The sequence below is a fragment of the Protopterus annectens genome, chromosome 2.part1 (genome assembly GCF_019279795.1).
Source record: "Protopterus annectens isolate FY-2018-M chromosome 2.part1, PAN1.0, whole genome shotgun sequence".
Taxonomy (NCBI): Eukaryota; Metazoa; Chordata; order Ceratodontiformes; family Protopteridae; genus Protopterus; species Protopterus annectens.
Window position 1 is genome coordinate 1,701,528,006 of NC_056729.1, and position 16,299 is coordinate 1,701,544,304.

Here is a 16,299-nt window from a genome sequence, read left to right on the forward strand (position 1 = left end):
TCAGTGGCAGATGTCACTTCAGAGGTAGAGGGGGTCCGCAGAACCAGGGCTTCAAAGATTCCTCTGAAATGCCCTATCAGTGCTGCTAAAGCACTGCCCAACTTTCCATCTTTCGAGGCTTATAAGGGCCAATAGCTTAGTAACTTTCTATTATCCCATGGAAGCAGTCAGAGGTTGCGTTTCCCTGCACCTGGACAAACCTTACAAACAACGCATGGGTGCTAAGCATAATATCCAGTGCTATGTTCCCTTTTCCCTTCCACCTCCTTTCCCAAGAAGGAAACTCCCTAACATTCCACCCAGTCAAAGGGAGTACGCAGATCAAGAAGTTCAAAAGCTGCTACAAAAAAAGTGTCATCCAGGAGGTCCCACCCAAACATATAGGATTCGGAACTTACTTCTGCTTCTTTTTGGTGCCAAAGAAAACGGGGACGTACTATCAATTTTGGATCCAAGCAATGTGAATTAATATGTAAAGAAGTCAAAGTTTTGAATGGTTACGATTCAGTCCATCCTGCCTTTTCTGTGCATGGATGTGCTGTGTAGATCAACAGGATGCATACTATCATATCAAAATAGACAGGTACTGCAGGAGACACCTGCATTTTCTCCTGGGAGACAATTACTACCAATTCAGAGCACTGTCCTTTGGACTCACCACAGCCCCCCTCCCCTCAGGTGGTCACCAAATGCATGGCAGTCATGGCAGCTCAGAGGATTCCAGGTGTTTCCATGTCTTGACAGTTGGCTTCTCACCACCCTAACCAGCATCAACTTCTACAAGCCAGGGGTTACTTGCTTCAGATCTCCAACTCCCTAAGCATCATGATAAATGTTGCCAAATCAGACTTGACTCCTGTACAGACTCTACAATTTATAGGAACTCAGCTGGATACTACGACTCAAGTGGCTTCATTACCTCTTCACTGCATCACATCTCTGAGAAATCAGGTGTGGGACTTACTGTCTCCTCTGTCCCCTCCAGTGAGTGTTCTGTCTGTGTAGTTTCTGTCTGTGTAGGACATGTTTAAGGCCTAGGATCCTCTTCTTGAGGTACTTTTGTGGCCTTTCCAACAGTTGCATGTGTCTAGTGAGGTACATGCCAAATGGGGCATTATACTCGATGATTGGCCTAATGAGGGAAGAGTAGAGAGAGAGATGATGACCTCTTTCTTCCTGGATGCAAACTCTTGGTAATGAAATGTGTCACATAGAAGGACTTTCTGACCACAGTGGCAATGTGGTGGTTGAAGGAGAGGTTGCTATCAACCTGTGTCCCCAGATTTCTTATAATGCCTTCAGTGTTCAGTGGGCTCCCATCGATGTAGTAATTAGTGGGAACTGAGTTTTTCCCAAAGGGGATGGCAATGCATTTTTTGGCTTTAAGGTTAAGGCCACGGTTTTGACACCAGTCATTGGTCTCAGTGAGGCCTTTCTGTAGGATGTCTACATCACCTGGGGAGTTAATAATGGTTCCCAGCTTGCAAACGTCTGCGAACTTGGTCAGCCAGAGTCTCTCCTTGTTGGCCTGGGCTTCTGAGAAGTAGATGCGAGACAGAAGAGGACCCAGGACTGATCCCTGTGGGACTCCACTCTTGACTGGTCGGCATTCTGACTTGGAGTCCGCTACTTTCACACTGTGGGTTCTATCTGTGAGCCACTCCACTCTTGATTGGTCGGCAGTCTGACTTGGAGTCTGCTACTTTCACACTGTGGGTTCTGTCTGTGAGCCAATTTGCAACCCATCTAGTAATATAGGGGTTGATGCCTAGTTTGGTGAGTTTATCAGTAATGCCTGAGTGGGGAATGGTATCAAAGGCCTTGGCCAGATCGAGGTAGGTTGTATGAACTGCCTTGCCCTCATCCACAGCTCTGGTGACTGACTCATAGAAGTCAACCAGGTTGAGCAGGCATGATCTACCTTTCACAAAACCAAATTGCATGGGATCTAGAGTTTGGAGATTCCCTATAGCCTTGTTAATTAGGTCCATGATGATGCACTCCATAGCCTTACATATCAGACTTGTCGGGCTTATGGGGCAATAATAGTCGCTCCCCCTTTATGGAGAGGGATGACTGTAGCAATCTTCCATTCGGTAGGGACAAAGCCTGAGGTGAGGCTGTGATTGAACAGGGCACACAGATGCGATGTCAGTTCACTTTCTAGTTCATGTAGAACACATCCAGGGATATTTTCAGGTTCCCTGGAAGCTGTATTCTTGGTCCTGGACAATGCAGCTTTAACCTGTAATGCAGTAATGCTGGATGCCTGTATTGTGATTGGTCCTTTAGAGGGGGAGAGAGGGGTAAAGTTGTCACTGAATCTGTCGGCCAGTATGTTGGCAATATCTGTTGGCTTAGTATAGGAGGTACCATTGTGCAGTAACTCAGAGCAAACCTGGGTATTAACATGGAAATTCTTGATATAACTATAGAAGGCTTTGTGGTTGTTTTTAGTGTCTGCTGCAATTTTGCCTTCATAGCTGACTTTAGAGGTTTTGATGAGGGCTTTCAACTTTTTGTTCATAGGTAGGTACTAGGCTATTAACCCTAGGGTCTGTATAAGCCTAGCCAAAAAGGTACCCTGGCTTTCGCCACCCAAGAAAATTATTTTCCTGTGCTCCTGTTGAGCAGAGCCACAGAAGTGATCCCTGGGGTGAATTTTCTATTACCCATACAGTCATCAAGATTTTTCTTGAAGAGTGCTAATGAGGAGCTTTGTTTGACATAGATAGGTAGTCTGTTCCAGAGTATGGGAAGTCTCTGGGACAGGAATCTATCCCTCCAGCATGTTCTGTTTATTGTGGTGACAAGGTCTAGGTCCCTAGAGTGTGTAGCTCGGAGGGATTGGGATTTTTTTAAGTGGAGCATGTCCAACAGCTCTGGTTTTGACATAGCTTTGTATGTTAGGCAGAGATCACCTCTGAGTAGGTGATATGCGATGGAGTAAAGCTGGAGTTCTTTGAGACGGTCTGCGTAGGGCATCAGTTTGAGGCCTGTAATCCTCTTTGTGAGGTATTTCTGTGGCCTTTCCAGTTGTTGTAGATGTCTTGTGAAGTACATACCAAAAGGGGCGTTGTACTCTATAATGGGTCTAATGAGTGATGAGTAGAGGGGAACAATGACCTCTTTTTTTACTGGATGAGAAAACTTTTGTGATAAGGTGAGCCACGTAGAAGGATTTCCTGACCACTGTGGCGATGTGATTATCAAAGGAGAGACTACTGCCCACCTGTGTCCCAAGGTCTCTTATCACACTTTCGGCATTAAGTAGACTACCACTTATGTGGTAGTTCATGGGTACAGCCTTTTTACCAAAGGGGATGACAATACACGTTTTGGCATTGAGCTTCAGGCCATGGCTTTGACACCAGGCATCTGTCTCAGTGAGGCCCTTTTGTAGTATATCCACATCGTTAGGAGTTTCGATTATGGCTCCTAGTTTGCAGTCATCTGCAAACTTTGTTAGCCAAAGTCCTTCTGTGTTAGCCTGTACTTCAGAGAAGTAGATACCAAGCAGGAGAGGACCCAGGACTGAACTGTGTGGTACTCCACTTGTCACTGGTCTGAAGTCAGATTTGGAGTCTGCTACTTTCACAGTGTGGGTTCTGTCCGTGAGCCAGTTGGCAACCCATCTTATGACATAGGGATTTATACCTAGTTTAGTGAGCTTATCTATAATTCCAGAATGGGGGATAGTGTCGAAAGCCTTGTTGAGATCTAGATAAGCTGTGTGAACCACCTTACCCTCATCTATGGCTTTGGTGATTGCTTCAAAGAAGTCAATCAGGTTTAGGAGACATGACCTGCCTTTTACAAACCCAAACTGGGTAGGGTCCAGAGTTTGGAGATTACCAATGTCTTTGGTTATGAGTCGAGTTAAGGCTAATAAGGGAGTTTTTCCAGTCTTGGGACTTCAACTTTTTTTTTGCAACAGTTTCTTCCTTCTGTTGTAGAGTTTACTAATGGCAGGGGACCACCAGATTGGTTTCCTTTTTTTGGAGGAGAGTGTCTTGGTTCTGCTGGGTATGGCTAGTTCCATGCATTTATGTACGTGTTTGTACAGTGCATCGGTGTACGATTCGGCAGTCATGCATCTATTTTCCATTGACATGGGTGCCGTGAAGGTAGCCACCTCTGTTTTTAGGATCCCAAAGTCAGCATTGGAGAAGTTTTTCATGGTAGTTACCTTTGCGGGGGGGGTGAGATGTGGATTTCCATGGTGATTAGTTTGTGGTCGGATCTAACCAGGGAAGAATTGACTATTGGTGTAGAGCAACAGTTGCCCATGTTAGTAATAACCAGGTCAAGGATGTTGCTTCCTCTAGTGGGGTTAAGAATGAGCTGGTCCAGGGCATTGGAAATGATGAATTCCAGGAAACATTGGGCCAGTTTATTGGTGCATGAGTAGTTTTCTGAGTTGATGGAGGGGTAGTTGACGTCACCTAGTATGAGAGTGTTGGGTTGGACCCTAATAGTTTCCAGGAGCTTAGGAACGTGGAGTGAGAGTCTTGGGACATGGTTGGGGACCTATAGCAGGCTATGACCTGAATCACCATCTTACCCAATGTTAGTTGTACCTGAAATATCTCAGATGCGTTATGCTGGGCTACTAGTCTGGAGGTGTACATATCCTTTATGAATATGGAGACACCACTGCCTTTGGAGCTTCAGTCCATGTTCTGGGGCTGAAAGGTGTGAATGAGTTATAGCCTGGTAGTGCAGGGGTGCTTTCTTTGCTTTAAACCAGGTCTCTGTTACAGCACAAATGTTGATGTTCTCCATTTTGATGAGTGCTTCAAGCAAGTGCATCTTGAGATTTAGACTTCTAGTATTGAGCAGTGTTGATCCTCAGATTACATTTATTTATAACTGTTACAGTGGTAATTTGGTCTTTGGAACATTGCCTAAAAAAGGCACTATAGGGGTAGTGAGAGCCTTCGCCATTATCTGGAAACCCAGGGGTGGCAGATGCAGGCCATGTCTGGCAAAGCATCGAGGTCTGTCAGTCATGTCATCCCAGGCAGACAGATACTGGATCTCCTTAGAATGACACCAGAAACAGCCAATTGTTGAAGGCAGTCATTTTCTGCTTGTACTTCAGTGTCATTCTGGGCAACAGTAGGATGCTGCTGAGGGCTAGGGTCATACCTGTCTGGGCCACATAATCTGAGAGTTCCTCCATGTTTCTTTTCATGTAGTCCAGGGAGGTGCATATCAGGTCATTCACACCCACATGTACAGTGACAGAGTCATACTTGTACTTGTGGCTTGACCTGAGTGCGTGTGTTATGAGTCGAATTCTGGCACTTGACAGACAACTGACTGTTACTTTCTCCTTATTCAACCTAGTGAGTGGGACATCAGTGTGCCTCACTATAGAGTCACCTATGATTAGTGTATTGGGCAAGCTGTTTTGCCTTAGGGGCTTAGGTTGATAGGCACACTGTGTAGGTGAGCTGTGTATCTTGTGGTTTGTGCTGTATTGTGGTGGTCGAGTGTGTTTCTGCTGTGGAGGTCTCTGATGTTTGCAAAGATTTCTATGGACAGCCTTGGCAAAGGTGGATGTTCATCGTGCTATACTGCTGCAGTCATCACACTTGGGTTATCCTGTCGTCAGGCGGTCCTGCAGTCGGCCGAATCCCAAAGTCCCGGTCCGGCGTCGGTTGTCGTCGCCTCCTCCCTGACGTCAGTGTGACAGAGGTATAAAAGAGACAGCCGACGCCATTTTCTTCAGTCTTTCTTGCCGCGCGGTGCCTGAAGCATAAGCAGTTCGCAAGTGCCGGTCGGCCAGCTCCTGAAATTTTCGAATCAAGTTTCAGCCCGAAGTCTTCTCTAAAGCCAAGTACCCCGTTGGGGAAACTTTTCTTGCCTCAGACTGATGTCAGACAAAGTTAATAATTGTATTTCTTGTGGGAAGCAAATACCTCATAAGGATTTTCATTCTTATTGTATTCCTTGTCTAGGCCCAGACCACGACGTCTCTGGTTTTCGGTTTTGTGCTAGGTTCAACAAACGTACAATTAAGTGTTGGGCAGAATTCGCCCAGCATTATTTTGGCAGAAAATTTAACTATAGCATGCCGTCGGAGCAACCGACATCAGCAATGATTATTAAAAAACGCAAAGATAAGGACCGGCAGCCAAGACCAGATACTGAGGCCTCAGCAAGGCCTGACGCCGGTTCTCCGGTTTTCAGCGAGGCGCCTTCGCAGCCCCTTACTACCACTGATTCAGACTTTCTGACGGCATCCCAAACCAAAACAGTTGGGCCTCAGGAGCCGGTTCCACCTCACTCCTCGGACGCCAGCCCCGACGGGGATCCGGAAATTTTGGATAGGCCTTCGGTCTCAGAGGGTGTTTTCAAACCGACAACTGCCTCTGCCAAGCCTTATGCTAAGCTCAAAGCCCCTTTGAAAGTTAGAAACTGGGGCCACACACACCCCCCACAGGCCCCTATGCCTAAAAAACAGATGCTTAAGATGGCCGAGGATTTAATTACCCTTATCAGGGGATCCCAACCCCCAGCTGACAAAAGGCCTAGACTGGAGGAAGATTATCCTTCCTCTGAACAAGCATCCATTTCCTCAGGCATCTCTGACGACCAGGATTACTCCTTCCCTCCTTATGAAGACTCAGATGCTGAAGAGTCCATTCCCTCTGTCTCCCCCCCTGAAGACTACTCTTTTGGGGAAACTTTGCACACCATGAGGGAACATTTCCACTGGGAAGGCCAAGATTACTCTGACTCCAAGAAAAGACTCCGTGAGTTTCTTCTTCTTCCACAGCATAGACCCCTGGCAATTCCTCCAGTTTTAGACATTTTGGATGATGTTTTCTCTAAATCCAGTTTAAACCCAGATTCCTTACCTCCAGCACCAGCTAAACCAGACAGATACTACCGAGTTCCTGATGCTCTTAAGTTTCTATACAAAAGCCCTAATGCAGACCCTGAGACCATTTCCCAGGGTCCCAAAGGGGTTAAGGCCTCTACTGCTAAGAATCCACTTCCTTCTGAAAGACATTCCAGAGCATTAGAAAGATGGGGAAAGAAAGTATATACGTCTGCCACTTTGGCCACGAGGGCATTAAACTGCCAATTCCACATGCTAAAATACCAACAGTATTTGATTACACAGTTAAAGCAGAAGCTGATCCCTCAGACAGATCAACTAGATTTGAAAGAGATGCAGGATTTGCTGCATGCAGCAGAACAGGTGAGAAAACATACCTTACAGTGTGGTTTTGATTCATTGGAAGCCTCATGTAGAGCAGCTGTCACAGGGTCTGTCATACGTAGGCATGCTTGGCTTAAAGAACAAGCCTTACCAGAACATGTCAAAGCAAAGTTATTGGATGCCCCATTGCAGAAAGATGTGTTATTTGGTGTCAAAGCAGAGGAAGTGTTGAAGAAAATGGAAGAAAAGGCAAAATCTATGCAAACAGTTAAAGATTTTTTACAGGTACAATCTCCTGGTTTCAGCAGAAACTGGCCATCAAAAAACTGGTCCTTTCCTGCATCAGACAGACCCCAAAGAGGTAGGTACAGGCACCCAAGGGGCAGAGGCCAGCCACAAGGTTCTTTCAGGATTAGACAATGGCATACAGCAACTCAAAGAGGTGGAGACGAAAGATCTCAACCCTTCAGGAAACAAACACAATGACTTCCCTCTTCGCCTGCCAAGCAAAATTGCCCTGGCAGCACCTTTGGGAGGGAAACTGGCTCTATTTCCACAAAATTGGCGCATCATAACAAAGGACAAATGGATTCTGGACATTATTACCCGAGGCTACAGATTTCATTTCCACACTTTACCTCGGATGAGAGGCATGCCAAATCTGCCTCCAAACCAATGGGCAGAGGCTCAAATGCAAATTTCAGCTCTCATGGATATGAAAGCAATTCAAAAGGTACCTACAAAAGAGCAAGGTCAATGTTTTTACTCAAGACTGTTTCTAGTCCCAAGAAAGGACAAAGCCTGGAGGCCCATCTTAGACCTCTCAATTCTGAACACATACCTGGAGGTACCCAAATTCAAAATGCTCACACTACAGCAGCTCCTTCCCATGCTGGGCAAGGAGTCTTGGCTGGTAACGTTGGACCTCAAAGAGGCATACCTGCATGTCTCTATCAGACAAGATTGTAGAAGATACCTCAGATTTTTTGCAGGTACAACGCATTATCAATTCTCTGCATTGCCCTTTGGCTTATCAGCTGCACCCAGAGTATTTACGAAATGCCTGGCATCAGTAATTGCATATTGCAGACAACGAGGAATACAAATTTATCCATATCTGGACGACTGCCTGATCCAAGCGGACAGCAAGGACATTCTATTACAGCATCTGGCTTTTGTAACACAGCTGCTCAGTTGCCTAGGGTACACAGAGTAAACAAAAAGAAGTCAAAACTAATACCCTTGCAACAGATAATATTCCTGGGTGCCAGCTTAAATACAACGGCCCAGATGGCTTACCTCACGCCAGACAAACAAAAACAATTGACTCAATACTTCAAAAAGATAGCAACTTTTACCCAGCTCACTGCAAGGAAAATCCTGCAGGCATTGGGGTTCATGGCATCATGCATTCAACTAATCCCATATGCAAAGCTGCATATGAGAAAATTACAATGGTACCTGAAAAGTGTATGGTCTCAACACAGGCACAGCCTCGACACAAATATACCTATCATTCCCTGCCTTCAAAAAGAGTTCCTATGGTGGGCTCAAGCATGTCAAACAAACAAGGGTCTTCCTTTCGTCTTACCTCCAGCAAACCAAACCATGACAACAGATTCTTCAGACTACGCCTGGGGAGCACACATGGCAGGACAGTGCATACAGGGCAAATGGTCTGCAAAACAAATGCATCTTCACATCAACCAAAAGGAGATGCTAGCTGTGCAAAATGCACTGACAGCCTTCAAGGACCTCTTGCATCCAGGACAACTTCTAATAAGGACAGACAACACCACAGTTATGTGGCACATAAGCAAACAGGGAGGAACACACTCCTACCCTTTATGCAGACAGGCTATGACCTTATGGAACACAGCTTTGACCTACCAAGTACAACTACAAGCACAATTCCTGCCAGGAAAACATATTGGCAGACGAATTAAGCAGAAATATGGCAGACCCTCACGAGTGGAGACTACACCCACAAGTATTTTCAATGATAACTCAAAGATGGGGATGTCCAGACATAGATCTATTTGCCTCCCCCAACAATTGCCAATTACAAAAATTCTGCACAAGGACTTATCACTCCCTAGCCTGGAAAGTGGACACTCTATCATTCAGCTGGACAACACTGACAGTCTATGCCTTCCCTCCACTACCTCTATTGACCAAGGTGTTATTGAAGGTCAGATCAGAGAGACCACAAATGATCCTCATTGCTTCGAGCTGGCCACGCCAGCACTGGTACCCATTACTAAAGAACTTGACTCACAGCCCTCCATGGATCTTGCCTCAATTCCCACTACTGTTGACTCAGAAAAACTATCAAACCCGTCACAGCCAGCTCAGAACTTTAAATTTAGCTGCATGGAGAATTCCTTAAATTATCAATCAACGCTTCTCTCAAAAGACGTCCAGAATGTAATTATGGAGGCCAGGAGGCCCAGCACCAGGAAGACTTACTCAGGCAAATGGAAAAGATTTTGTGCATGGCACCAGGCTAAAGGTCAAAATCCTTGGATACCAAACATTCCTCACATACTGCAATACCTAACTGAGATGCTACACAAAGGCCTTTCCTTCTCCTCCATTAAGATCCATGCTTCAGTCATTTCAGCTCAATATAATACGGATCCCCCAATTTTCTTACACCCTTTACTTGGGCTGTTTCTCAGAGGGGCTAAGAATATAAGACCCCCCCCAGAAAACCACCAACACCAACTTGGGACCTGAACTTCGTTTTAGAAAAGTTAACACTACCTCCTTTCGTACCAGCATTCTCAGCAGAACTACAATACTTGTCTTGGAAAACAGCCTTGTTACTGGCTATTACCTCAGCACGCAGGGTCTCAGAACTACAGGCACTTATGGCAGTGGAACCTTTCATCATTTTCCATCAGGACAGAGTCTCTTTATGAACTAACCCTACCTTCATGCCCAAGGTAGTATCCAGTGTGGCTTTGAATCAGACCATTCATTTACCCACCTTTTATCTTAACCCACAGAATAAAGGAAAAAGGCTCCTTCACTCTTTGGACATTTACAGACAGCTACGTTACTATTTAGATAAGACAAAGATCTTCAGAAAAACTGACCAACTCTTTGTATCATATGCTGCAGGTTCACAGGGAAAGGCTATTTCAAAACAGACCATCTCCAAATGGATAGCACATTGTATCCGCTTTTGCTACTCGCACCATGGGAAGGCAGTGCCTGTCAATATTAGATCCCATTCTACCAGGGCTACTGCAACCTCAGCAGCCTTTCTCAGAGGGGTTCCAACCAAAGACATTCTGGAGGCAGCTACTTGGAGTTCAGTACACACCTTTACCAAGCACTACCACCTTCCATTATACTCAAAAAACAGAGCTGGTTTTCCCACTGCAGTTCTGCAGGGCATCCTAGCATCACCTAACCCAGTTTAGTACCAGCCACCCTTCCATAGCTTTGGGATTCTACCCAAGTGTGATGACTGCAGCAGTATAGCACGATGAACATAGTACAGTTTTGTACCTACCATAAATGTAGATGTTCGAGTGGTTATACTGCTGCAGTCCAGGTTACCCTCCCTCCATCCCCTCTACATACCAGGGTGTTAGTTACAACTCCATGTACATCAGTCTATTGGATGCATGTCTATATGGTGTATTTGCTAACAGCTAGTACTATTGCTTATCTACTAAGGTATTGTTGCATAGCTATTGTATTGTCTTCCTAGTTGGGGGCACCTGACATCTGGAGCAAGAAAAACTGAAGAAAATGGCGTCGGCTGTCTCTTTTATACCCCTGTCACACTGACGTCAGGGAGGAGGTGACAACCGACGCCAGACCGGGACTTTGGGATTCGGCCGACTGCGGGACCACCTGATGACAGGATAACCCAAGTGTGATGAGTGCAGCAGTATAACCACTCGAACATCTACATTTATGGTAGGTACAAAACTGTACTTTGTGTGGTTTGTGTTTTTATGTGAGAGCCTGTGATGGTGGGTGTTCTGGAGGGCTATGTGTTGCATGTGGTGTGGTGCAGGCGTTGACCTTCTCTTGACCAGCTATTCCAGTCTTGGCTTGAGAATTCATGGCTTCCAGTTTGGATATATAAGTGCAGCTGTCACAAGTCTGAGTGTTGGGAGGTAAGAGGAGAGGGTTGTCTGTGTACATGAGGCATGTACAGCTGGTTTTACTTTCTGTTCTTTTTAAAATAAGACAGTCCACGATGTTACCAGTTGTATGAAAACACTATTGTCTTAATTATGTACGTTATGTATTGTAAATGTTAGTTTTGCTTGGCAATGTAGCTAGTATGTAATTGTATAGCGTTCATTAATAAGCTACTTCATGTATTTAAAATCAACTTTTTTTTATAATATTTTGTGTAATAATTGTGGAGCTTTTCTCCTCAGGCCTCCTATGAAATTGGGCTGAACCCCAGTTGGATGTTCCCAGTAAACAAAGATAAATAGATAACTAAATATTTTCTTCCAAACAAGATAATAATGTTTCTAAAATTACCTTATGTATAAAGCTGACTGATTGTGTAAATTTATTCTGTGAGAAATACCATAAACCTTTGCATAGAGCTCACTCAGTTAGAGCAGTGGCAACCCCTCAGACATTTTTGTGTAATGCACCCTTGAATGTTGTATGTGCAACAGTTACATAGGCTTCTTTGAATACATTTGAAAGACACTTCAAGCTGGCTGTGATCAGTAGATGATTTTCTGAATCACTTTTATGTGGTATGGCGGAGATCTGGAGAGGAAGATCAATTTAGCAGAGCATTGTAGGTAAAAAGGGAGTGACTAGAAGCCTGGGATTTAGAGATGCCTAACTTACTAAAGATCTGCAGTATTAGTCCAACTGTTGACAAAGGTGGTCTTGCGTATTGATGTGATCTTTATGGTAAGTACATTACTTCTGTAAGTGCCTTTTTTGAGGTAGCTGATTAACTAATAACTGGACGTGACATAAGATAATGAAACAGTTTTCCATACAGCTACATGCCTGTCTGGTAAGCATTCTTATATCATTTGCTGTCTTGAAACAATTATCCTTCCTAGTTTAACTGTTTTGAAAATATTTTAAATAGTAAATAAGCATCTTTTAATATGGATTGCTCTGGAGATATTGTACCATAACTGCAGATCTTCACAGAGAGATCAGCAAGTAGGTCTGTATGCCTATTATTTTCCTCTTAGATATTTAGTGGTCTGTGTTTGTTCTGTTTTTTTTCTTTGGTACCTCATCAGACCACAGTTCCATCTGTGCTAATGAACTCAAGAGGGTGTGTTTTTGGTTTTGCATTGCAGCCTGGAATAGACTGAACATTCGTACCCCTGCACATACCTGCATCCATGAATAGTGCATTTCATTAGTCTTTCTTTGAAATTACCTTTTCTCACAAAATAAGATTAGTTGTGCAAACACTTGCAGTAGTTCTTGGTCTTCCAGAAATCCTCAGTCAACAAGTGTGTCAGCTTCCTACCAAGTACCAACCATTCTACCCTTCCACATCTTTTCTAGGTTTCAAACCTTTCGTTTTTTCATACTCTGTTCCTGTGACCCTGGAAAGACATGGCGAGAGAAAGGCTGTCCTTTTGCTTATAGAATTCCTTCATCAGCCATTGATGGGAGAATGAAAAGTAGGAATGCCAAAACTATATTTGTACAAAGAGCCATGTAGCATACTCTGAGTAATAAAAAGCATACTCCAGTATAACCTTCTGAGACTGTATAAGGTCTGGAGTCATGACAGATGCTTATATGGCAATTTACTTAACATATTATGGTTAGATATTCTGCTAATGAAGGCTGTGGGTGTTGTACATGGTTCATAATCTCCACACACTGTACTATGCTGTTTAAGCTGTAAAATGTATCCTGTTTTAACAGTCTTGGAGTACTGATTGAGATTCAGAGCAGGGTCATCTTTATGTATTGTGGCCAATGTATAATAAGTTTTTTTTCTAAAACTTTTTTCTGAATTGGGAAGAAAATGAAAAAAGCTGGAACCACTCGTGATACCATTCTACGTAGTCAGAGCAAGTAGCAATTACAGATAAGTTTTGAAACTGTTGTGTATTGTAAGCAAATTTAAATAGCATTTAAATTCTTGAATGGAAGATGTACTTTTTATTTCAGAATTTGATATCTCTGTTTTTTGTGTTTCTAGTGCCAGCCACAAAGTTGAATGCAGTGAGCAAGCCAAATGTGGGACAGTGTGTCAGCAAGTATGACTTGCTGGTTTGGTTCGAAATTAGTGAGCTGGAACCAACTGGAGAGTAAGATTCATTTAATCATTCTTTTAATTAGTAGTAATACGTATTAAAACTAGTCTGGCATAATATTCATCCTTCTAATCTAGTGATATTTAGGAAAAGTTGGTGGTTTTCTGTAGTATTTAACTTTAATTCGTAAAATAACATGGCTCTGTTGTACAGCAGATTGTAGCCCAGGTAAATTGGGGTGTGATTAGTGGTCCTGTCACTAGAGAAACCAGGCTGGGAGTAGGACATATCTCTTAACTGTCCAGATTTTTAACTCATATTTTTGGTCTGTTCCTCATAAAATTTGTGGTTTTCTGGCAAATCACTGAGGGTTGAAGTTACTAAATAATGACATACATTTCGGTTTCAGACTTTATCATTCAAAAAATGGATGCTAACATAAATCCTGTTATTTTTGGAACTTTCTAAGTTTATAAGAGCAATATTTAAAATCTGTCCCTGTTTTTGGGCCTTTAGCCTCCTATTATTTTATACTTTGTCCAGATTTCTTGTGCAAATAGGTTGAAAGGTATTGAATGAGAAGAGTGAAGGGGCATATTCTGCTCACTTCTCTCAGCGGAGAGGGAGGGGTTTGCATGCAGATGGACACAAACAGGGCAGTGTCATCTCCCATGTTGTGACTAGAAAGGCCACCACTCTTGCTGAGGAGGGAGGAAGGTCAGGGTTTGCTTTGACGCTAACCTTCTGTGGAAGTGAGAGGTCTTTCATTGCAAGTCCCTCCCTGACACCATGTCCTGTGTATGTATGTGAGGGATTGGGAACAAATAAAAAAAAAAAATCTCAAACCATCCCTGGTAGCAGTGTGAGGACAATGGCATTTCTCAGTCAGCTGTTCTCCAATGAAGATAATGAATGGGCTGAGAGACTGAGGGGAGGGTCTGATGCTCATCAGGCAATGGAGCAAAGAGTTTAAAAAAAAAGGAAACTTTTTGATCTTGTACATTTTTTTGTTTGTGTTTGCTGCCCTTCCCCACGAATGTCTACTTCAGTAATATACCTGCTGTTTATACTGTCCAGCTGCTCAAAAATGGTATGGGGAGAGAAGTGGAGATGGGTAATATTTGTATTGACTGAAAGACTTTTTTGCTTACAATGAGAACACTGTGTCAAGGTGGTTATAAGTATATATAAACTGGAATGCTGCACTTCCAAGTTGGGGCAAGTATGCTGTATCAGGGATTTTGAAGTCTGTATCTGTTATGAACAGTACCGTTAGCAGTTATGTCTGTTTATTTATGTGAAACTCAGGTGCTGTCTCTATAAAGCAGTAGTGACAGTATTTTCTGCATTGTGTTTCTAGTTTTAAGACTTTAATATTCAATCAATCCTTTCTCTCTAAGTTACTTTTGCCAACCACCCTAACTTTTTGTGTTCTTTACAGGTATAAACTGAATATATTAAAAGTGCTGTTGCATTTTTTAACATATCATTTATCTTTAGTTACAGCATGCTTCTCAAATGTTTTAACCTCGGCATGAAACAATTACAGTTATAATATAAAATGGTGTGTTCTTTGTTATAGTTAACTTGACAACCATGGGAAATTCTTGGCAGCAGCAGACATGCATTTGGTACTGACTGCATGTTTGCATAAAGAAGTGTGTCTCTGTGCAGCCCCAGAGTACTGAGAAACTTACATGTCAGCTTTTCACATGCTCAGAATGATAGAATTTCTTGCACTGACAGCAGCTAACTTTTTTGTGCAGCTTAGAAAATGTGTACACCATTACTGAAGCTGTACACAATATTGTATATTTATCTTGATCTGTATTATTTATTTACTTTTTGTTTTTGTTTTTTGTAGGTATATCCCTGCTGTTGTGGATCACACTAATGGACTTCCTTGTCAGGGTACTTTTCTGCTTCATCAGGTACTTAAAATGGATGACTACTGTCTGGTTTCTTCAACAACATTCTGTGCTTGTAAAATATGTATTGAGTGGAGCTTATAGTTACGGTCTGAATTCAGGAAAAAGTTAACTTCGTTAAGCACCTTTCTGATGGAAGAAAGGTGTTTAATAAAACACAGCACACACAGCATAACAGTGGCCAATACAGACAAGCATCTGAAGTGTTTTACAGCTTTAAAAACTGTTAGAGACACATCTATGCCATAGCAAAATAAAAGTACGGCAGAGAGGAAATGTCTGACAGTTCCAAACGCTGTCTGTTCAATAGACCATTTGCTTCTACCTGTTCCGTTGCAACTGCATCTTCAGAGCTGTAAAACACTTCTCACGTATACACTTTTTTTTCTTTAGCTGGTAATGCATGACGCAGATAGAGCTCAATGAACTGTCAAGAACTGTGATTAGGTTCATTACTGCTTATTACAGATTCTTGACATGGATATCAAGATTCATCTCTTGATCTGTTGTTAGCTTACTGTCAAAGTAGATTTTTTGATACTTATATCTCAAACCCATAGATTGTTTATGATAGCAGAGCTGAGCATAATCCTCTGCATTGATTCTGTATTGATTCCAGACTCTGCACTACTAACGGGACACGATAACTAGATGAGTTTGATTATCAGAGGTGGGCTAGTGCTCATGGCTGCTACAGATAAGTTTGATTGAATCAAGACTTGAGGTTTAAAAAGAATTTCATTTTTTTGATCATTTTTATAACATTCAAAATGTTTTTTTTTTTCTTTTTCTGTTGTTGCCTTTGCTGCCTTAAAATCATCAGCCCTTCCTAGTCATTTGGCCCATTCTTTCCCCAGTCACCATAGTGTAGGGGTTAGTCATGGGGGCATCATGTAGGCAGCCATCGGGGTGGTTTGATATGTTTTCTTTTTTGCTCTACCTCCTTGCATGTGGCCCCATG

The 16,299-nt window shown here is 43.0% G+C and overlaps 1 protein-coding gene across 1 annotated transcript in view; it reads left to right on the top strand.

Annotated features, from left to right (window-relative positions):
- The window catches only part of KIF1B (kinesin family member 1B), a gene marked incomplete in the record, with an annotated part of 2,363,676 nt that overhangs the window by 1,785,412 nt on the left and 561,965 nt on the right, over positions 1–16,299 (top strand). The window contains 2 exon segments of the mRNA XM_044063146.1: positions 13,356–13,464; positions 15,275–15,341. Coding sequence (XP_043919081.1) covers positions 13,356–13,464; positions 15,275–15,341 — 176 coding nt within the window.